This window comes from Bemisia tabaci, chromosome 1, assembly GCF_918797505.1.
Source record: "Bemisia tabaci chromosome 1, PGI_BMITA_v3".
NCBI classification, from domain to species: Eukaryota; Metazoa; Arthropoda; class Insecta; order Hemiptera; family Aleyrodidae; genus Bemisia; species Bemisia tabaci.
Window position 1 is genome coordinate 43,282,433 of NC_092793.1, and position 23,470 is coordinate 43,305,902.

Below are 23,470 nucleotides of genomic sequence, written 5' to 3' on the forward strand. Positions count from 1 at the left end.
AAAACCGCAAAAATTCGATTATTTTTCAAAAATCTCAAACACTCTACTTCGAAATTGGCCAAAACCCCATCAGGCAGTACCCTACTACAACTTACAATTTGAATTTTTGATTTTGAATGGAAATCACACTCCGAAACCTTCATTTTATCATTAAATTCGATATTTTGGAGTCCGCAACTTGGCAACGCTGCCGCGGGAGCAAAAAAATTTGTATGGGCATGAAAATTTCAGAAAAGTCCCATCTTATACCAGGTAAAAACATACTAAAAATTCAGATCGGTCAAGGCAAGGATGAGGGAGAGGGGGTTTAATTTGTCGCCCGGAGGCCAATTTTGCTATTTTACCCCTAAAAAACCACAAAAATGCGATTATTTTTCGAGGAGCTCCGACAACCTATTTTGAAATTGCCCAAAAACCCATCAGGAAGTACCCCACTACAACCTCCAACTTGAATTTTTGATGTACAACAAAGTCGCATTTAAAGTGAGTTCAGGGGCACCGTGCTATGTCATCTATTCTACCGGACAAACAGAAAATTTCAAAAATCAGGATGCCCTGCTGGTATGCTTACAGGTTGCAACCCTGAGGATCCTACATATTTTGTAATTTCAAGTAAGAACCTCCTTATCCCAAAATCACACAAGAGTTACCTTACTTAATATGTTGACCTCCTTCATTGGTTAGAGGCTTAAACCAAAAATAGAGAACTTTCAGGATTAAAAAAGATAAAAAACTAGGTGACAAGATAAATCTAGAATTTATTCATACTTAAGTCATAATGAAGTAAATAAAGTTGAAAAATTAAAATTAATGTTAATGAATGAAATTAATGATAGCCTTTTATTTATACAAAAAATGTTAACTATCAGGAAATAAGACAATGTGTCTTGAGTTGAACGGTGGATGAAGGGAGAACTTTTCAATAGAAAAAAATGATGATGAAACATAATGAACATGTAAAATATTGATGCAAAGATATAGTTAAAAATTATCATGCTTTTCAAATCAAGCATTTGTCGCTGCATAATATCATTTTTTATTCAATTCCTCACCCAAAAATGGCCTCTACTCCTTTCTCCAAAAGTAAGGAATGAAAAGATACATTCACTAAACTTATCTCTACTTATCAATTAAACTTAAGATTATCAATTTCTCTTTTCTTTTTTCACAATCTGTACATATAGTCAATTTGCATTTCCTCCATCTTTGAAGAAATACACAATGCATGAAATTTAATGATGCTTAGTTTCAAAGCTGCGATCCTGACATCTAAAAAATACAAGACTCTCAATTTTAGGATTCTGCAAGCCAAATAAGAAAAATGATTGTACTTTAGCAGTAAGTACTACGATTTTTGGGTGTATATCAAAGGTATTCTGCAAAATAGCTCCTTTCCTCTTTCTCAATTAATGTTTCTGTCTGGAGTTGCAATGGATACTGAGGAAACTGAAAAAAGATCATTTGCATAATAATGAAGCAAATTTTAAAATAGGTATCGCCACACTTAAAGTTGTCGACATTGAAAATATTTCCTATTTATATTTTCAACTAAAGTGATAGCAAACATTCCAGTAAGTTTACTACAAGTATCAATTTCAAGTTATTCTATTCAATTCAATTTAAGTCCAAGTCCATAAAAATTGCCCTTTCTCTGGTCCTGGGGTAGAGGCATATTTGGACCGCATTAGGCAGAGAGGAATCAAGTCACGTCAGTTTTCGCTAACTTTCTTTGGAATGTTATTTCTTAAGAAGAGTAACATTGTGAATTCTTTTGAAAGTTTTAGGGTACATTTTCTGTGAGGTGAAATTTTCAAAAAAATTTATATACCTCTTCTCCTAGGGGGGAAAAAATTGTTTAATGAAAGAACCCCACACAGAACAGGGGGCTCAGTGGCTCCCGGCAGATTTTGATGAACCTTTAATGGATTAAAATAAAATTCATCGTTAGCACAAAAAATTAGCTCATTCTAACGAGTAGAAGCCGAGATATTTGCGATTAAACATGGGCCATTTTCTGTGCAGCGGAGACAAATGGGCGCTCCTCGTCGGCTTTTCTTGTGCTTGAACACCTCAGACTTCAGCCCAGAAACCCTCTCTCTCCTCCCGGTAGCTGCTCGGGCAGTTCGATATGGAGTCTTTCTATCTCTCGCACTTCTCCTCTAAAATGACTTAAAATTGCTGAAACAGAAACAGCAGACGCGGGAAGGAGGGGTCTATGAACCAGCTGAACGTATGAGCACCTAACTATGTATGAGGTCTGATCGAAAAAGCCCAACAACCAGAGGAGAGAGGATTTGTAAGTCCTTCATCATGGTATGATATGACAGAAAATAGTCAGTGTTCAATCGTGAATATCTCTGCTTCTACTCGTTGGAACAAGCTAATTTTATGGGTTTGTGCTAATAATGAACCTTACGTCATCTAATAAAGAGTTATCAAAATCTATCGAGAGCCATTGAGCCTCCCATTCTGTGCAGGGTTCTTTGGCAATGGCTGATGTGACATGGTTCCTTTGCTTTGTGCCGTCCATTTGAAATTTTCTTCATCACAAAGTAAACCATGTGGTCCTCCTTCAGAAAAGGAACTGTTTATGGGAAAAACTTGAAACTCTCAGGTTTGGTTTCTTCAAATCTTTTTGAAAAATTACAGTCAAAATATTATACAGATGATGCATACTTGATGCTGATGATACATCGAAATCAGCTCAGTTTACATTTACAGGAACCTACTTTTGTTGGGAATTTAGCACTGAAATGGGACATCCGTCATTGAGTCTGAACCGCACCACCAGCCAATTAAGGGCTCTAGGACGGAGTTGAATGCAGTCGTGACTTGTCCTGAGAATTTTTAAGTACCGGTAGCAGGCCTGACTAAATTCGGTTCCACAATTCAAGTGCTCAGTAAAAGTAAAAGGGAACCAAACAAAGCGTTGTCTCGGCAGAAACTAAGGGGAACTTCAAAAAAGGTTATAAAAGACACACGTCAACAGAAAGAGTTCTTTTGTTTCACAATAATTGGGACTCTTCTATCCATTTATCAATGGTCAAATTGAAGTATCTCATTTTGAGGGGACTAATGACCATTGCCAAAAGAAAGAAAAATAATTAAATTTAATGAATAAAAAGACTATTTCTGATTAAAGATATTGCACAAAATAGAGACCTTGCAGGGGAATTATGATGATTAACTAATTACACCTGATACATTGAATGGTCTGGTGATGAAACAGCAGATTTAAATCACCAATTATAATCTCTCGTCGATTGAAGCAGTTGACAGATAAAGAAAAATATAAATACATATTAATAATGATTATTGGAAAACGTAAAAAGGAAACTGCGGATACAAACTTAAGTCAACACGCACTCAATACTTTATGGACAGAGAGAAAAAATACAACTTAAAATTAACAATTGAAAAGTTAAACCACTAACTTAAAAATAAAGATAGAGATATCACTAAAATAATAACGTTAGCTATAATAGTTTTCAAGGAGTCAAAAAATTAAAAACCGGAGGGGGGGGAGGGAGGAAGGGAGGGAGGGAGGGAGGGAGAAATATCTATTAATACGTGTTGACAGATTTGAAACCCTCTCCATATCGTCTTAGCTGGTCCGTCATTTGATACAACGTAGAATTTTCAGAAACCTCTACCACGCCCCTCCCCCACCAAAAGAATAAGAAAATGGAAAAAAATTGGGTAATGTTTCCATCAAGGCTTGATAGAGGAAATATTACATGGTAGCAGTGGTGAAGTTGCCTCAACACAGAGGAATCTAAGTGTGAAGGCAAATTTGTAGTAAACCACTCATTAATCGCCCTTCCTTTCTTTGCACAGAAACTTAACGTCTTGGAAGTGATTCTTTTTATCAGACGAGATCAAGAAGAAAGAGCAAATCATCTTTTGCAAAAATAAAAGCACAAAAAAAGAAACTAATTTTTCAGGAGAATTTCCATCATCCACTTTAAAAGTAGGAGTTAAAAAATAATATGATGGGTTGAAAAAAATTGCAATTATTCTTTGACTCTGGTATGCTCACTGTATACCCATCCTTTGATTGCTGAGGATTATATTAAACTCTGTCAACTTAGATATGTGTCTCAGTGCCTTAGACTTGGCTTAAAAATTCTTGCGGAGGTCTAATGAGACTTCAAGAAACATTTAGGGAGGAGGGGGCAGACAGATGTGGAAGATAGAAAATTTCCATGTACGTACTTAGATACACACGCACACACTAAACAGAATGCCACTTAGGAGAAGACATAAGGATTGACATATAAGTAAAGTTTAACCTGGTTAGAGGGCGGACCAAAAAATGAGAATTGAGATAGCAGTTGAATCATCCCATGAAAACAGTAATTCGAATTCCCGAATTTGCTAAGTGTTAAGAGCGCCAGGCATCACCAGGTTGGTTAGTAATTGTTCACTATTCCATGTCTCAGGTGTGAGGTGGTGCCCAAAAGTTGATTCCAGAAAGAGGGGGAGGGGGGAAAAAACTCCCTTCTACAGCAGCAAATTTCACGATCATTCTTTTTTTTCCCCAGATCGACAAGAAATGTCAGCTTTTCAAGAAAAAATGAAGAAGAAGCGAAATTTATAATACACTCTGGTATGCAAAATGAACATAAAGAAGAGGGGGCAACTTGTGAATTTAAAAGGGGAATTCTTATCATGTAATATCTCCTTGGAGAGAAAATGAAAAAATGAAAATTTTAGCGAAAACAGCAGGTGAATGTCATTGTTTCAAAATGGCGGCCACTAAAGCTCAAATTAGCGGAAAATTTGTATCTGTCTTTGGATAGGATTTGAGATTAAGGGTTTTTTGGCATAAACAGAACAAATCTGCCATTGAGATCAAAAATGTTGATTCATTTTCAAGATGGCATCCTTTAAAGTGGCTAAAAGTAGGTTATGCAGTGAGTTGCCGACCATCTAGAAAAGAAATCTACAAATTCGGATTTGATGTTAGATTCATTCTTTGCACGCTAGGAAACCCTCAATAATCAACTTCCATCCTGTTCTTCCAATTCAACAAAGATCAATTTTCTGCCATTTTGAAACGATAAAAGTTACACTTTTCCCCAAAATGTCTTTTGTTTTATAATCTTCCTGACAAAGCATTGACCAGTGGTGGGGGGGGGGGGGGGAGGAGGGTCTCCATTGGAAATTTGCAAGTTGCCCACCTCACTCTAGAAGGCGCAGGGTAAAAAAAAATTGATTTCTTTATTCCAAAGGAATCAGGGCGTTGGGTTGAGAAAGGGCATTTCTTGGTTGTGGTGTTTCAAAATCTCCACTGCTAATTATGTTTTACAGAGGAAACTATTAGATGAAATTTCTGAAATTTTTAGTTCTATCACAAGGGATGAAACGTTAACAGAAATCTTGAGATAACACAATCAAGAAATGCTTGTCTGCACCTAGCGCTTCAATTTTGTTCAAACCGCACGTCTATTTTAGTTATCACTATTCTGCCATGCTCAGGAAAAACTCTGCACAAACATTCGAATGTTACAAAATTTCTCAGGTTAAAGTGAGAACAAAATTGCCTGAAAAATTGAAATAAAAAAGCTGTCCTTGGAAAGTCTGACGGCTCATACAGCGTTTTTCTTAGCACAGCAGTATTGAGATTTCAATTAGTATCCATACTTTTTGCACACCGTGTAAGAAGTTCCTATGTGCTTTCAGCGTTGCTTTCAATGAACAACTAAACACTGTTCCTGCACGCACTTGACTCAGACTCTCCCTCTATATTTATCTCCAATTAGTAATTTCCTGGACAAAGAAAAGTAACTTCTTCCGAGGGTTGCAAAGTTGACTCAAACAATTCTATCCATGACAGGAATATAACTCACGAGGGAAATTCACATGGTGTCCCACCTAGATATTGCTCAGAGTAACGCCAAAAGTTTCTTCCGGCAAAACCATTGGAACCCTATTTTGCCATTTTTGCAAATGGGCTCCAGACAAACCCCAAAATTTTTTATTAAAAATTTGGCAAAAAGAAGCAGCACTTGCTCATGTAGCTAAGCTACTCTCTTCATACTTCAGCGCTGATGTAAAGGAGTGGTTTCCAGCGCTGTGAACTGATCCAGAAATCAGTGGTATGAATTCCAGGATTTTAACAAAATTAAAATTCGTTTCTGCGATTGTTTCCCACAACTTTTATCTTATTTCCTTCCAACTGGAAACATTACCAATTTTTTTTTTTTTTTTTTAAACACTACTTTGTAAACGATGGTCATACATATTGTAAGAAGATGAAAATTGATCAAATAAGCACTGTTCAGCTGTTCAAAAATTCAAAGTAATATACCAGAAGAAATCAAGAGGTATTCAATAGAATATTTCTGGTATTCAAGTGTTTTCACTTCCGGTTATTTTTATTTTCTTTGCCCTATTTAGATTCTGCATTGACTGTTAGTGCTTCCTATTGGAGTTCTGACTGTGATGTTAATCTTTTCATGTCTGTGAATGAGGTCTGTTCAATGAGAAACCTGATTTTGGTGATAACTAGCCCACTGTACGTCCGAATCAGGTCCTCTTGGACTCTTCTGGAAGGTGTCCAACATACTGAAGAATGCAGCATTCACGAATTTAAAAAATATCAATCTAGGTTTGTTGGTACACGGTTCTGAGTAAGGCAACCTCATGAGTGTTCTACGATTTTATAGGAATTCCTGCCAAAGAGTGATCACTTGCTTGCAGTCATTGTTGCATGGAGCTGTGAGCAATCCACCCCACGGAGTTTAAAACGAGTTTTTTGCAAAAGCAGCGGAATTGGTAAAAAAGCATTGATGTTGGCGGGGATTATTTCAAAAGAGGTGACAATCTGGGGATAATCGATCTTTAATGAACAACAAATAACAATTTTCTTTTGAATTAGCTGCTAAATACAAAGATTGGGAGCAAGTGACTACTTCTTGGCAGGAGTTCCTAAAAAATTGCAGAACCCTCTTAGGGTTGTCTTACTCCAAAACCGTGTACCAACAGACCTAGTTTGAATTTTTTAAATCTTTTTATATTGTATTCTTCAGTAAGTCACCCGAATTCGGACATACAGAGGGTTATTTATCACAAAAATCCGGTTTCTGATAGAGCAGACCTCGTACAGCTTTCTCCTAATTTGCCTCTGTTTGTTAATACTTCTCATCTGTCTCATTGTGTTTTTTCATCAATTGTGTGGATTTGAATGCATTGTTCTTTCCTGCTTGTTGCTATCGTATAAACATACTTCACTTTGCCTATTCATTGAGATTATTCCCTATGATATTGTGATAAATAAATAAAAATTATGATCTTTTGCCTAGTTTTTGCTGTTGTTCTTCCCGTTTATTGTAAGTAATCTCTTGCTACATCCGTTCGAGAGCGCAGTTATCAACAGAGGTGACAAAATGGTTAATAGATGAATATTTTCACACAGTCTGCTGCTTTTTTCTGCAGCTTTTTATTTTATTTTTTTCGTTTACAGAAGCATTGTAAGATTGGTAATTATGAAAATAATAAATAAGTTTCTTCAGATATCCAAAACAGCATGATTATGTGTACAGTTGAAAGAGAATAGGAAAAAATTAAGCACCAAATCACAGAATCAATAAAGGATGAAGTTGGATTGCTTGGATTTAAAGAGCTAATCTCTCAGGTAGTGCGCAGCGCTCTAAGCCACTACACTACTTCAATGTTGAAACCCATTGAGTCTCATTTAGCACATCAGCTTGTAATCCTCTTCGAAAATTTTTTTAAATAGTTTATTTGGGTAATCGTCCAGAGTCCATCTCCAAAACCAACAAAATGGAGTTTTGTGCACGACGACTTTTGATCCCGCCCCTATGGAAATTTGGGTGAGACACAGTGTCATTTCCTTTTAATAGCAATTTCAGCCTGAAATTTAGCATACAATCATAACGAAAATCAGTGAAATTTTTAGTCAGAAATGCCAGCCAGTTTATTTGTAAGAGTACAGTTTTTAAGTGAAATTTTCACAATTTTGAGAGGTAGTTCTGTTCTCTCTTCTGGAAAACAAAACATCTTGGAGGTAGTTGATCTCCTTTGATGACAGTCGTACGATTTTGGCACCCCTTGATATTCGATGATAGGCGTTTTTTTTCCCAATCAAAAAAAAAAAAAAAACCAGCAGCCCGTTTTCAAAGTTATTTTTTGGTTGCTAATAAACAGTGCCCAAAATGCACAAACGCACAGGTAAATATGATAACAGATTATCTAAGTAGTTTGACCAGAACCATTTTGCTGATTGAGGAGGATAACAGATCAAAGTCCAATAGAAAATAATTAAATACTGATTCCAAAGGAGTAAAGTACCAAGAATACTTTTGCTGAAACTAACTTGATTTCATTAGCTATTCATTAGATTGCACATGACACATTTACTTCGGCGAATGATAAAACAATTTCAAAGTTTACACCTTCACCATCATTTGACGTAGGACAAAGTGGCTCATCAGAAAACACAAATGTTGGCCAACACCAGACTGAAGATATACAACCAAATCATCTGCTTTCGAGAACATGTGGGAGATAACAATATAGGAGGAGCAGGTACAAAAGGGATGAAAAACGAACATGATTATGTTCCTCAGGATGCAAAATAGTGGTAAAGTCATGTTGGGTAGGATCAGACAAGTTCTTGACCAGAAAAATTCAATATTTTGAGAGAGAAGTTGTAATACAGAGAGGGCATATAAACTGCAGAACTATTTCATGATTTCTGGCAAAATTAAAAGGCAGTAGAAGTAGAGAAAGATATATTCTTCTATTTAAATTAAGAAATTTTCATTTTAAGGCATTACCACTTTCCCCCTTATTTGTATCCTTAAAGTGTTCATGATTGATGAGGAAAAAAGAGGACTCTACTGTAAAATTTTCACATGCAAATATTTCAGGCTGTCATCTATTTCTCATAGTTTTTAGAAAGGTACGAAAATAATGAGTATATAAAACATCAAGTTCACCTCTATGGCGGTTGTAGAGACAGTGGCCAGCACTTAGTGCAGCTCATATTTAATGCACTGCTGTGCAATAGAGGCACTATCTACGGAGCGTACAGAGAGCTAATTCTTCAGTACTAAGTCCCAGTGTAACAGATAGGCAGCGCTGGCATCAAAGTGATTGGTGGTAACCATGGTGTAAAGCATTTTGGCTTGTTGAGAACCATTACGCAAAAGCACATGGACAATAAACATGTCGACAGAAATCTTGTCAGATTTTTCCGTGAAGTATCTACTCATAATTATATGAGGTGTGGAATAGCAAGAGGACCTCTGAAGAATTGAACATATTTACACAAATTCTTTTTTTCCATCAAATTTGAATTATACAAGCCATAGAAATCCACTAAGAATTACATAGGTATGCAACTTTATGACTTCGCAAAAAAATTTGGAAAATCTGCGATTAGGGACTACAATTTCTGGCTCACACAGAAAAACACTTGAGCGCCTCGCTGGACCAAATGGTGCATATATTTTTTCGAACCTGAGCCAGATATTATAATTCCTAATTGCAACATATTGTCCATTTGAAATTCAAAGAAGAATATTTGAGTACTTAAAAACTGATTTCAAAAACTTCCTAGTATCAGTATCAACTTCCTTCTGAGTTATGCAAGCTTAGGTAATTAGGAAAAGATGAATGGGATGTTGGAGAGTGATGCCCAGCTAAGTCAGGATGCTACTGGCACCTCATTATTTTTTAAGTCCTTACTCTTTCCTGTCTTTCCAAAAAATTTCTTTCTGAAAGGGGGAGGAAGGGTTCTAAGAATCCTTGACTTCTCAATACTTTTCCCTTATCTTACTTGCATTTTAGACTCGGCAAAGAGCAAAATATTTTTTCCCTGACAAACCAATGAATGATGTTTTAATATTTGTATCATAAATAGTTTTCCTGATGTTCTCGATGATCTTTAATATTTAGCGACAAAAACACAATGCAAGCTTTTGATACCAAGTTAAGAGAAACAAGATTGGCTTTAACTTGGAGAAGTGAAAACAAATTCGAATACATAGAGAGGAATGTAGGAGTGATGAAGAGTTGGACCAGAATGATCTGAAACACGAAAAAATCAAACTACCAGCGCTTGAGAAAGTGGACTAAAATGATACTGTGATACTGAACTCTAAATTGCAGAGCCCGCAGGCTATTTTTATTGTTAACCACGAAAATGGTATGCAAGCAGTAGGTCTACAACAAAATCGTCTACACACCAAAAGTCAACTATTCTTGGTCATGGAATGTGCCCATGCACTGCCCCTCTTTGGACAAATACAGCTTTCTTGCCTCTTGGCTCTTCCCAAATTGCTGCAGAGAATATCCAGATGAATGCAAGATGCAAGGAGACCGATGATGTGCCAACCTTATACTTATGCCTACTACGGCTGAACTGACGATTACTACTGTTACTACTCCTAAATGATATCACATTACCATGGAAAATTCTAGAGAAAACAGCAGGATGCACTCCTTGCAGATTTTTGCTAATTAACTGTAAAACATTTTTGAGAAATGAGTTTGGAGTTTAGGGAGAGGAAACATTGTACCAACATTTTCCTTTCATGGACACTTTCCATGTTAACATTATTCTGTTAGGCACTCAAATAGAATATCTTTTAAGTTGTAGACATTTTCCGTGAAGGCCAAAAAAGTTGACCATTTTGTGCGACCTCTTTTCAGTGGACTTACTGTCTGGGAATCAATATCATATCAGATGTCATATTTGAACCTTCTAATGACAAATCCGAACATTTTCTGTACTTCCGTGACAATCAATCAAAATCCGTGGTTTTTTAGTACAGTAGACATCCTGTCACTTTAAAGAGGCATTATGAAGCAGCTTGAAGAGGTGGACATCACCCTTCTTGATGGTAAAAAAAAAAAAAAAAAAAAAAAAAAAAAAAAAAAAAAAAAAAAAAAAAAACGGGCTGATGCCAATTTAGGGCCGACCCCAATTTAACTGGGCTGATCTCCAATCAGCGCAGGCCGATTTGAATGGGATACTGATGGATCACAATAATCACACTCGAAGCAAAACAATGCTGATTAGAAATTGAATTTTAAACGAGGAATGTGGTGCCAAGACCTCTTTGGCAAACTGTGTATATTAACAAGGAACCGCAACAGTCTGGCCTACTCATGTCAGATGTCCCATTTTGTTTTTGATAGATTGCAGATACTGTGGGCATATTTTTACAAGTAAGCAAGATAAGAAAATCAACACAGTTTTGCATAGTGTTTCACTGGTTCCATGTAAAAAATTGTGTTTAGGGTAGGTATTTAACCATGTTTCATGCATTACCTCTGAGGGAAAGCTCAAACGTCACTACACAGTTTACAGACATTGACCATGCCAAAAAGGACACACAAAAATGTGATCTATGTATGTTATTCCAGAAGTTACTGATTGAAGTGTGTACAAAGTTGCAGCAAAGAATAGTGTTCTGAAACCTTTTTAATCAGCGATTGAACTACAACTGCACGTCCAATTTTGACAGTGTTGAAGACATTTCATCTGGTGAGACATTACTACATTTCTTGCGATGCAAAAACTCAAATTTTGAAGACCATTTAACCTGACCATCATTAAAAGCAGCTGCTGAGACAGTTGTAAAGCATAAAGTTGCTTGAAAAAGGAAAATAGAGGACTTGGCTCATCTGAAATTACAATTGATCTATCTGCACTAACAAAAGACTACGGTGAGGTAAGCTTCCTCTGCCAAATATCAAATTGTACATCATTTCCTGTTCATCATGCTGAGCCGTATATATTTTCGTTGCCCCATGCTTGTTTAAAGGTTAAATTTCAATCAGTCTAATTTCATTTGAACTGATTGCTATGTGCCCACATTTATCAAAACCAGCCCAGGCTTATTGCTATCACGTGACTTATCAAGATCCTATTCAAATAGATCGGGACTAATTGCAGTCAGCTCAGGCCGATTACAATCAGCTGAGGTATGTTACAATCAGAACAGTCAGATCATGATGGCCCTAAAGTTAGAATAAACCTGTAGCATACTCAAGATGAAGCAAGAGCGACATCAAATTGTATGCTAAAATTAAGAGAACATACACATATTAATAATTAATTGCCTATGATTTCTTTCTTCTTTCACTTCTGTCTTTTTATTTCTTTCTTGGTATTAATTTTTACAAAACCAAAGGGTCATAAACTTAGTACAAACTTTTCGGATTCTCTCAAAAAAATTTGTTTCACTTACATGTTTTGAATGAGTAAAAACTCGGCAACCTACTAATGCACTTCAGAAGATTCCGGTTTTTGAGAATGGTGATTGGTTGGATCAGAAGTACTTAACGGAGGCTGTTGACAAAAAGAAAAAGAAAAAGAAGGATTATGGCGGAGGTTTGGTAACTTCACTAAAATATGGTACTTGATAGAAAGAGAAAAAAGCAGCATTGACTTAAAAATGTTCGTACCAGTTTATAATGCCGGGACCAGAAATGCAATCTATTTTTTCCCAACAAGTGAGAATTTTCTCGAAAATTTAAGTTTTCCCAAGAAAACAATATTTTCCAAATGTAACTCAATTTCCCTAGAAACTACCACATGCTGGGATAAAATGGATGGAGCAGCCAACAATGAATAGGCTTATGTCCAAGGGATCCTTGAGAAATATTCCCACTTTTTCTTTTAATAGTATCTTTGATCAGACGATTAACTCTCCCTATTCACCCAATGTAAATCTTATCTAAGTATTCAGAGATATCTTGTCACCCTGATAATTTGAACGAATTGAAACTTTCTTTATGGCTATTTGACTGACGCCATCATCAGTTGCTACGAGTATAACAGAAACATAAACGAAACGGAAATATCATTAAAACTGGGTACCCGATTCGGGTCCCGTCACCGACTGCGAACTGGTGTTTGTGTACCAAATTTTAGCTTAATTTTCCTTTCGCTTTTTCGTCTATGTTTTCGTTATACTTGTGGTACCTAACAATGCTGTCAGTCAAAATGGTCAAAGCGTAAGTATCATTTCGTTTACATTTTCAAGGTGACAAGAAATTTCTAATTACTTGAAGTATGAGGCCCGATCGAGAAAGTTCCAACCAAAAACAAATGTTACTTCTTCATTTGCATCAAAAAGGAGGATAAAAACTTATTTTTAAATATCTTTATCTTTGATGAGTTTTTGGTTTTTCAAATAAGGCATGATGAAAAAAGGCAATTTTGTCTTTTGTTTCAATGTGAAGAACTGTTACATAACAGTGGCCAATTTAAGTTTCCCTTCGAGTTACGAAACCAGGTCGTCTCATCGTATTAAATTATGTTTATGCCATCAAAACAGCACATTCTGAACAGAAATAGTGGGGTTAATAGTGAATTTCAGACTTTGCTGTGATCATCCTAATCTTTGAGCCATTTTACAGGTGATTAAACTCATCTTTTATTAGCTCTTGCAAACGTTTGGAATAGACTCATATAAATTATTTCCATAATGCAGCGATTGAGTATGGCTGGATTTAGGCTCAGTTAATTTGACACATGAAAAGGTGTTTACAACTAAAAGTACCCTTGAAGCCCGAAGGGGGCTTTCACACAGTGATTCAATGCAGCGAAAAATTGGGCATGTTTTGCAAAATTCATCACAAAACAAGAATGACCTTGGAGGCTTTATTTTCTTTTTAGAAGTGAAAGTAACTGAATCTACTTCGCGATTAAATTTAGGTCTTGGAAAAGTAGTTTTAGGTGATTCAAGTTGACAGAATTAGAAGGATTCAACCAGCACTTTCTGCTCAAACATATGAAGAAAAGACCCAATCATAGGATACTCAGTAAGAGTTGTAGATCATTCTTATTGCTTTGATTTAATAGATTGCATCGTAGGTTTATTTTCAAATTCACAGAAAAAATGGGAAAAAACAAGAAGAGTCCAAATGCAGGCTCCATTTCGATTCCTAAACAGGCAATTTTGAGTGACATATGATGACAGTGATTATCATTTCAGTTGAGGACAGAGTGAATCATTTTCATCATAGAGACTCTTCATAAATGCCATGGTTGCCACTTTTTAAGTCATTTATTACAATTTACTGATTTGAACTGATGGCCATTCAAGTGCAAATGACATGAGGCATTTTGAACGACTCTGTCAGCCTCCTTTTGAATCACTTCAGAGACTGGCCTTACCTCTTACTTTCCACATTTTCAGAGAATAATAGGTAAGGTTTGAAAAATCGCTGATTTTTTAATTTTAGCAATAACTTTTTTTTGGCAATGAGAGGTTTATGTAAGACTTGGTTTGACTTCCCTCTTCACTAGGAAAACCCGGCAAGCAGAGATGGAAAGTGAAATTTCAAAAGGCTTGAATAAATTCCACTAAATTAGAAATTTATTAGTTTTTTTTTCGGAATTATTAATTGAACCTTTGGAGATCCGAAGGCCTTTCAAATGGTTTTCCTGTTGGTGCAGCAGTATTATGCTACTCTACTAAGGTGCTATACACGAAGCAGGTGGGGAGTGGGGGTACAGAGGGGAGTTTAGCAAGAAAAACCCTGACCTAACCTCTAAACCAAACAGAAACATTTGCAACATGTGAATCTATTAAACTCGGAGTGAAAAATTTAAAAATCTGGGATCACTGTTTATAAGCATTTCGTGGCCTCCTAAATGCATCTCCAAAAGTTTCAAACAATTTTGTGAAATTTCACGAGAATAAATTTCATGAAATTTTCCATCTCTCCCTGCAAGCCAAGCTTAGAGCCCCTTCTTCCTCCTAGTAGCTTACAAAATACTTGGACCCCCTCAAGAGCAGCCCAAGTAGCATAAAAAGTACCATAGAAATGCCGATTACCAAAGCTTTTACTTCGATTCTCTAGTGTTGATTCAGTATATATATTGTATGCTGTAACAGTATGCTCATAGTCCAGGCATTAGAGACTTAAAAGTAGCTCTTGCACGAAAAACGTGAAGGACTACACCACGGGTGCTATAAGCCCTATTTTTGGGTCGTGGAATCCGAATTTGAAGTTTGCTGCCTCATAGCTATGAGGTGCTTTACGCAAAATTGAAAAAACGTTGCCAAATCTCCATTTTTTCCAGTTTTATGCTGATAACCTTTTTTGTAATAGAAAAAACGAAAATCTATCTGCATGACATGAAAGAGCATGCAATTCCAAAGACATCGTTATATACATCGATGGTGTAAGTCGGCAATCACATAACTCGGTTTGCGACGTCGCAGACTTCCTGTCATACTTTATTTTTTAAAAGGAAAACTACTCATCAACAATTCTTTAAGACTGCCGTGATTTTTCTTCTCTGTGCGAAGATAATTCTGCAAAAACTTCAAGGAATGATGTCAATTTGTTCTCCTTTAAAAAATGACAAAGGGGCGGAGATTTTCAGACACTGCAAACGAGTTATGTCATTGCTGACTTGCACTGTCGGCATGTTCTATTTTAGCATCAAAATTGATGGAGCTGCACCACTTGCTCGGGGGCATCGAATTTATGGCTCGCGGAGAGCACTGCGCGGCGCGCGCACCGGGAGCTATGCAGCGCGGCTGTCCAACATGCCGTTTTATTTTAAGGAGGCAATCGATTTGAAACTTTCGTTATAGGTAGGTAATAGGTGGGTACTTGAATAAATACGATTTTCCCAAAATTTCGTCAAGCGGTTTGCATACCCTGCTCCTCAATACCCAAAAAGTGATTTTGAAGAAGCACCTTGTGGCAGCCATTTCTCGGTCTGAGAATGAGCTAGAGACCTGCGGGGTATTTTAAAGTCTAAAGAAATGCCTCTAGTATCCAACAGAGCCGGATTTTTGGATTTTTAACTGAAAAGGAAGACCATACGCGCGGATGCATCAAATGTAGGACTGATTGCTCCACAAGAGAAAATTGAATTTCTGTGTAGTCTGTCCGTGCATTTACTTTACCGTGCTCATTCCCAGACCAATCTGCTACCTCTCCTTGAAAATCTACCATGTCCTCCTTAATCGTAAAGGACTCATCTTTTTTAAACATGAAGTAATGAAGTTAAATAGCGAAAAAAGCATAATGACACGGAAATAGCTACATCTACCATGTAAATTGATTCGCTGTGCTACTAACCGTTTAGTTCTACGTACCCATGCAATTGAGCTATCGTAAATAATTTGCATAAAGCAGCATGATCATTTATTTAGATACTTTCTTCCAAATAAGTTCTTTCGTTCGTTCGTGTCAAATATTGCAACTTACAATTGAGAACAAAATTTACAGTATAGATGAAGGAAAAACAGAATTAACACAAGATATCTTAGATTTTTATGATTAAATATTTTTTATGTTTTGACGATGGACAATCGCATTTCAGTGACATTTGGAGGGGTTTCCTTGTGCCGTTTTGGTGCTGCTTTCGATTTTCTAAGAGAGCGATCCAATGTATCACCAAGTTAGTAGAACAGCAAATCAATTTACATGGTAGATGTAGCTATTTCCGTGTCATTATGCTTTTTTCGCTATTTAACTTCATTCCTTCATGTTTAAAAAAGATGAGTCCTTTACGATTAAGGAGGACATGGTAGATTTTCAAGGAGAGGTAGGAGATTGGTCTGGGAATGAGCACGGTAAAGTAAATGCACGGACAGGCTACACAGAAATTCAATTTTTTCTTGTGGAGCAATCAGTCCTAAATTTGACGTATCCGCGCGTATGGTCTTCACAGTTAAAAATCCAAAAATCTGGCTCTGTTGGATACTAGAGGCATTTCTTAAGACTTTAAAATACCCCACAGGTCTCCTAGCTCATTCTCAGACCGAGAAATGGCTGCCACAAGCTGCTTCTTCAAAATCACTTTTTGGGTATTGAGGAGCAGGGTATGCAAACCGCTTGACGAAATTTTGGGAAAATCGTATTTATTCAAGTACCCACCTATTACCTACCTGTAATGAAAGTTTCAAATCGATTGCCTCCTTAAAATAAAACGGCATGTTGGACAGCCGCGCTGCATAGCTCCCGGTGCGCGCGCCGCGCAGTGCTCACCTTGAGCCATAGATTCGATGCCCCCCAGCAAGTGGTGGAGCTCCGTCAATTTTGATGCTAAAATAGAACATGTATATACCGATGTCTATGGAATTGCATGCTCTTTCATGTCGTGCAAATAAATTTTCATTTTTTCCATTACAAAAAAAGTTATTAGCATATAACTAGAAAAAATGGAGATTTGGCGACGTTTTTTCAATTTTGCGGAAAACGCCTCATAGCTATGAGGCAGCAAACTTCAAATTCGGATTCTACCACCCAAAAATGGGGCGAAAAGCACCCGAGGTGTAGTCTGTCACGTTTTTCCATAAAAAATCCCCTAATACCTGGCACGGTTCGTTTGAGTAAAAGTTATATGAAATTATCTATCACTCAAAAAGTCTTTTCGGATTCGAAAAGTGGAGTGAAAATCGAGTCTTTCTAGCTAAAAATGAAAACAGGTTGTTCGAGCTCCTGGAGAAATATATAGTTCTTTATACTATTTAGAGCTTATGAGAGGCTGTTACGAAAATTGACTCAAAGTTACTGTTTTAATTTCTAAACTAAGATAGCTATCGAAATTATTTTGGTTTCATTTTAAAGCTGGTGTAATTTGCCGTCGATTGAGTGGTCTGCAAGCTAATTTGGTCAAAAATTGACAAAGTTATGATAGCTTGAATAAAGGGTGTCCAAAATGAGCTTACTTGTTTTCCTTACCGAGTAAGGCTCTATTTCTTCTTTTTTTCCCTTCAAGACCAAAAATACTAGAGTCAATCTGTAAAAATTTCAGCATTTGTAGTACTCTCAGGTCTGTGACGAGCGTCAGATTTTAAAAGAGGGTTATTCATATAGGCGAAAAATGTACCCAGCCCGGAATGTACGAAACTTTGTGAGCTGATAGTACTAGTTGAGAGAGGCTTATCCCTAGCTCCGTTTTTGCAGGAACCCCAGGGAAACAGCGTTGCCATTTTTTAAAGTCGTAACCTTCAAACACCCATAACTTTCACAGAAATGCAGTTACAGAGCTCGTATTTATTCCAAAAGATGCAAAAAATTACGTTCTATCGACCAATGCCAAAGAAATTTTAATTTGACTCCATTGTTGCCACGTTTTGGCCATTTTTTTAATTTTCGTAATTATTTAAAATCACGTTACCGCCTAAAAAAGTGTTTGCGGTTGGTGGGGATTGAATAAAAACCTGTCGGAATTATTGTTCGTTCGATTCCGCATCCATCGATATATTATACTTTTCTGAGAGACTTAGGGAACACGAGTTATAGCGATTTGAAAATTCGGCAACACGCCCTATACCCCGATATTGACGCTCGTTTAGGTACGTTTCGCAACTCCGTGTTAAAGCAAAACGCCTAGAACAAACAAAATTCGAAAAGTCAGTTCATGTTTTGCGCTTTTTTGAAACTTTCACATGATTTTTAGGAATTCAAGGAGCGGCGGTGTTGCCGGTTTTCAATGAAAACCACCGCTGCCATCACAATTTAAAGTAGTACTCATTTAATCTCATCCAGCTACATTTGCTAACCTAAACTGACCATTTGCGACATGGTGTTGACAACATTGCCTAATTTCCGTGGGAATTCGCGTAGAGGCGGGGTTGCCAGTTTTCATGGAAACCGCCACCGCAATCACAAAAAAAATGTATTACTTATTTAATCACGTTCAGCCTTATTCTGTAGTTGGAATTGTTTATTTATCGAATCGATGGTTTCATCTATCTCTCTGCAACGGCAGTGGTGACCGACAGTACCGAGATATCGATATTGTATAGAGATCAAGAGCAATGGATCTAGGCCCCTCGCCAAAACTACTCATCGGACCGCTTGAGTGATTCGGTAGCTTTAAATTTCGATATCTCGTTACTGTCGGTCACCACTGCCGTTGCAGAGAGATAGATGAAACCATCGATTCGATAAATAAACAATTCCAACTACAGAATAAGGCTGAACGTGATTAAATAAGTAATACATTTTTTTTGTGATTGCGGTGGCGGTTTCCATGAAAACTGGCAACCCCGCCTCTACGCGAATTCCCACGGAAATTAGGCAATGTTGTCAACACCATGTCGCAAATGGTCAGTTTAGGTTAGCAAATGTAGCTGGATGAGATTAAATGAGTACTACTTTAAATTGTGATGGCAGCGGTGGTTTTCATTGAAAACCGGCAACACCGCCGCTCCTTGAATTCCTAAAAATCATGTGAAAGTTTCAAAAAAGCGCAAAACATGAACTGACTTTTCGAATTTTGTTTGTTCTAGGCGTTTTGCTTTAACACGGAGTTGCGAAACGTACCTAAACGAGCGTCAATATCGGGGTATAGGGCGTGTTGCCGAATTTTCAAATCGCTATAACTCGTGTTCCCTAAGTCTCTCAGAAAAGTATAATATATCGATGGATGCGGAATCGAACGAACAATAATTCCGACAGGTTTTTATTCAATCCCCACCAACCGCAAACACTTTTTTAGGCGGTAACGTGATTTTAAATAATTACGAAAATTAAAAAAATGGCCAAAACGTGGCAACAATGGAGTCAAATTAAAATTTCTTTGGCATTGGTCGATAGAACGTAATTTTTTGCATCTTTTGGTATAAATACGAGCTCTGTAACTGCATTTCTGTGAAAGTTATGGGTGTTTGAAGGTTACGACTTTAAAAAATGGCAACGCTGTTTCCCTGGGGTTCCTGCAAAAACGGAGCTAGGGATAAGCCTCTCTCAACTAGTACTATCAGCTCACAAAGTTTCGTACATTCCGGGCTGGGTACATTTTTCGCCTATATGAATAACCCTCTTTGACCCATTGGTTCCGGAGAAAATCAATTTTTGGTTTCTGTTCCGTTCCGCTTACAATCAGCTATTGACGTTTGGCGCAAAATGCGCCACTTACAAGGAGACCAAGTACAGAAAATCGATTTGATCCACTTCAACAATCGATCAAATTTAACATCTAAAGCACGTAAGAAAGGTGAAAATATGATACAGAACATTTTACTCTTTGCGTTTTTTCCCTTAGCCCGCATTTTTTTGAGTTATGGGACATTTTCGGGCGTTTTTGGGGCAATTTTCAATTTGATGCTGTAAGCAGCCAAATTATTCAAAATTTCAAAATCTACAAGTCTCCTGAGAGGAGAGGTCAATACATTTTTATTGATGTGCCATATGGTCATATGCCACATCAAAATGCCTGCTGCTCCAAAATTTTGGGGGCCACGACCCCCCAAAAATTTTGGGGATTTGGAGGGCCATAAATCGAAAATTTCAAAAAGCAAGGGTATGTTTTGACTTCAGATATGGATTCTACGCGAAAAGTTACGTAGAATTGATATGCCGCACCGCCTGTTTGCTCCAAATTACTAAAGAACCCCATTTCGCCATAAGAGGCCGTATATTTTTGGAGAAAATAAGGGGGAAAAAAATCTGAATCTTGAAGGGGAAAAAAGAAAAAATAGAGCCTTACTCGGTAAGGAAAACAAGTAAGCTCATTTTGGACACCCTTTATTCAAGCTATCATAACTTTGTCAATTTTTGACCAAATTAGCTTGCAGACCACTCAATCGACAGCAAATTACACCAGCTTTAAAATGAGACCAAGATAATTTCGATAGCTATTTTAGTTTAGAAATTAAAACAGTAACTTTTAGTCAATTTTCGTATCAGCCTCTCATAAGCTCTAAAAAATATAAAGAACTATATACTTCTCCAGGAGCTCGAACAACCTTTTTTCATTTTTAGCTAGAAAGACTCCATTTTTACTCTACTTTTCGAATCCGAAAAGACTTTTTGAGTGATAGAAAATTTCATATAACTTTTAATCAAACGAACCGTGCTGAACTATCAGTTGATTTTGAAAAACGTGGGGGTCGTATTTCTGACCAGTATCATAAATTTTGAGATAAAATAGTGATCATAAATTCATCTTGCCTTCTTGATGCAACTCATTGCTCCTAAAAAATGTGCAATGAAATTGGCCTTAGATAGATGAGGGGCCAGCGATTTTTGCAAAGTTCTTAGAAGGCTTGGCAAACATGCAAAAAATGTTCTTCAAATTCTAGAATCTCCATTTTTAGTAGATTAAGAGGACGCAAGAATTATTTAATCAGTGGCGTATTGTGCCGAAAACCGCCTAGCAAGGTTTAAAAAATGATTTTTATTGACTTTTTAGCGATTTCTGTTGATTGTTTTGAGTGACTTGGCAAGTAAGCGAAAATTGAACCTTGAGTTTTTAGAAACTCTGTTCATAGTATATTAAAATGGTATAAAAATATCTTGATGAGGTTGTGTTTGGTACAATTTTAGCGCTAAAAGCGCGAGGCAAGAGAAACTTACTAATACAGATATTAAGAGTATGCTTATTGATCTTTCTGTTGCTTCTGATTGTTCGATGGTACAAATCATGACCTAAACAAAATATTTGATGCAACAGGCACCTTGTTCATTTTTGACTTCAGTTAACACCAGTAAGCTTTGATAATATTCTTTGATGCTTAAAGGATGATGGGAAATGTTACACCAAAATTCCAGACATCAAAGATATATATATATGTCACAATACTTTAACTCTCATTAACACTGGTGAAAAAAAGCATAAAGTGAATAAGATCCATCTAACACTGCGGCTGTATCTTAGAAAAAATGAGGACTAAACAGCCTTTGGTTTCTGGTGATGAAATTAAAAAAAAAAAAAAAAAAAAAAAAAAAAAAAAAAAAAAAAAAGGGGGACGTAAGTTTCTGATTTGGAGAGAGTATCGGAAGTCTAATTTCAGGCTCACTGGTCATACTAAATCCTGGGCACCTCTCTCCAATTCATAGGTGAAAGAACCTGCCAGGCCATCAAACATCATCAAAGCGACAAGACCGTTTAATGGTAGTGCCATTATTTTTCATGATTCATAAAGTTGAATCGTGGTACAGTGGCCTGTTCTCTCTATAAAATAAATTAAGCTACGAACAGCTGAACATAAGCAAGTTGATTAGGAAATTCAAATATATTGAGAAAATGCATGAACATAAAGATGGTGAAGTACTCACACAGAAAAACTGATGTCAAGGGGGAAAGCACTGAGACAGCATTAATGTTCTTCACCAACCGGTTTCGACAAAAGTGTTGTCATCATCAAATCCTGTGGTTTTATCTTTATGTTGACCGAGAGGCAAAAGAAACAAACGAACATAAAGAAAAGGAATTTGAAGATACACAACGCAAAAATCGAAACCAGACTTAAAAGCATCTCTGACTGACAATTTTAAGAAAGAAATGGGGATTAACTCCTTACGATACTCTTTTAAAGGTTGAATTTGATTAAATTTCCTCACAGGTCTCTTCTCTGTAATTTTTATTGTTCTTAGCAAGAGTCTCTCTAGTTCCTAGAAGATTCAATGTGCTGTTTCATGAACATCCTCCTCTGAATGTCAGCAGAAATCTTGTCACATACTGCCTGAGTTTGATACGAACATCTTTCAACCAAAGCAAAATCATAAAAATACATTAGTTTACTAGTGTCTTCTCTCCCCGAGCAAAACGTCTCCTTCACTTCATGTATTCAATAATCCTCTGTGGAAACAATTTTCTACATACCTACCTCTTCTTAATCCTCTCTTGCCATATTTTTTGAGCTAGATCACTCCAGTCAAACTTTTGAGAGGTAACTATTTACCTGTGATCAATAGTTGTCAAAGGGTCTAAAAAAGGCTTAATACCGATTAGGGATCTGCTGAACTATTCCTGAGCTTGGGACAGTTGCCATACGAGGTCCGTTAGATATGAAACCGGAATTTGGTGATACGCCATATTTGGGTGGTAGCCCATTGCGCGTCTGAATCAGGTTTTCTTGGATTTTTCTGATAGCTGAAAATATACTTAAGAATGCTACACTCACAAATTTGAAAAAACTTAATAAGCTTTGTTGGTACATGGCTTGAAGTAAGGCAACCTCATGGGCGTTCTGCGATTTCCACGTTTGACCAAACTTATTGCTCATTTTTCGGTCTTGCACTACCTTCTTCAACTCACATGGATGATTGGAGTTTCGTCTCCATATCGTAGGCGCACACCTCAGTTTTGTCACCGGAAATTATCGTATCCAAAAATGTGGGATCATTGTTCAAACGTTCGAGAAGCTTAAGGGGAATTGACATTCTGTTGGATTTTTGTTGAATGACAACAATCGCGGGACAAGTTTAACTGAAACTTGATGCATGTCTAAATATTCTATCAAAATCGTATGAGCAGAGCCCTTAGAAATTGCAAACTGCTCAGAAAACTCGAAACGACCATTTTCGAGCACTTTAGCCCGCGCTATTTCCATATGGCAAATGTCAGTTGCCGTTGATGGTCGATTCCTGTGCTCCTCATCTTTGACGGACTCCTGACCAGTTTTCGACCGTTTAGACCCTTCAAATTACTGAGAACAACTCAAACAATGATCTTAGTAAACTTAACTTGGCATACCAAAAGTTTTGGCACAAGGAATAATGAGTT

The 23,470-nt window shown here is 37.0% G+C and overlaps 1 protein-coding gene across 8 annotated transcripts in view; it reads right to left on the reverse strand.

Annotated features, from left to right (window-relative positions):
* Positions 1-738: 738 nt before the first annotated feature.
* The window catches only part of CtBP (C-terminal binding protein), a 139,316-nt gene continuing 116,584 nt past the window's right edge, over positions 739-23,470 (reverse strand). For 3 of the 8 annotated variants that reach the window (XM_019054485.2, XM_019054482.2, XM_019054481.2), the window contains one exon: positions 739-12,328. In XM_019054485.2, the coding sequence (XP_018910030.1) occupies positions 12,260-12,328 (69 nt within the window). In that variant the 3' untranslated portion in view covers positions 739-12,259. Of the gene's footprint in view, positions 12,329-22,020; positions 22,125-23,470 lie in introns of all 8 variants that reach the window. The other 5 variants (XR_011899998.1, XR_002009683.2, XM_019054484.2 and 2 more) reach the window with 5 other exon arrangements.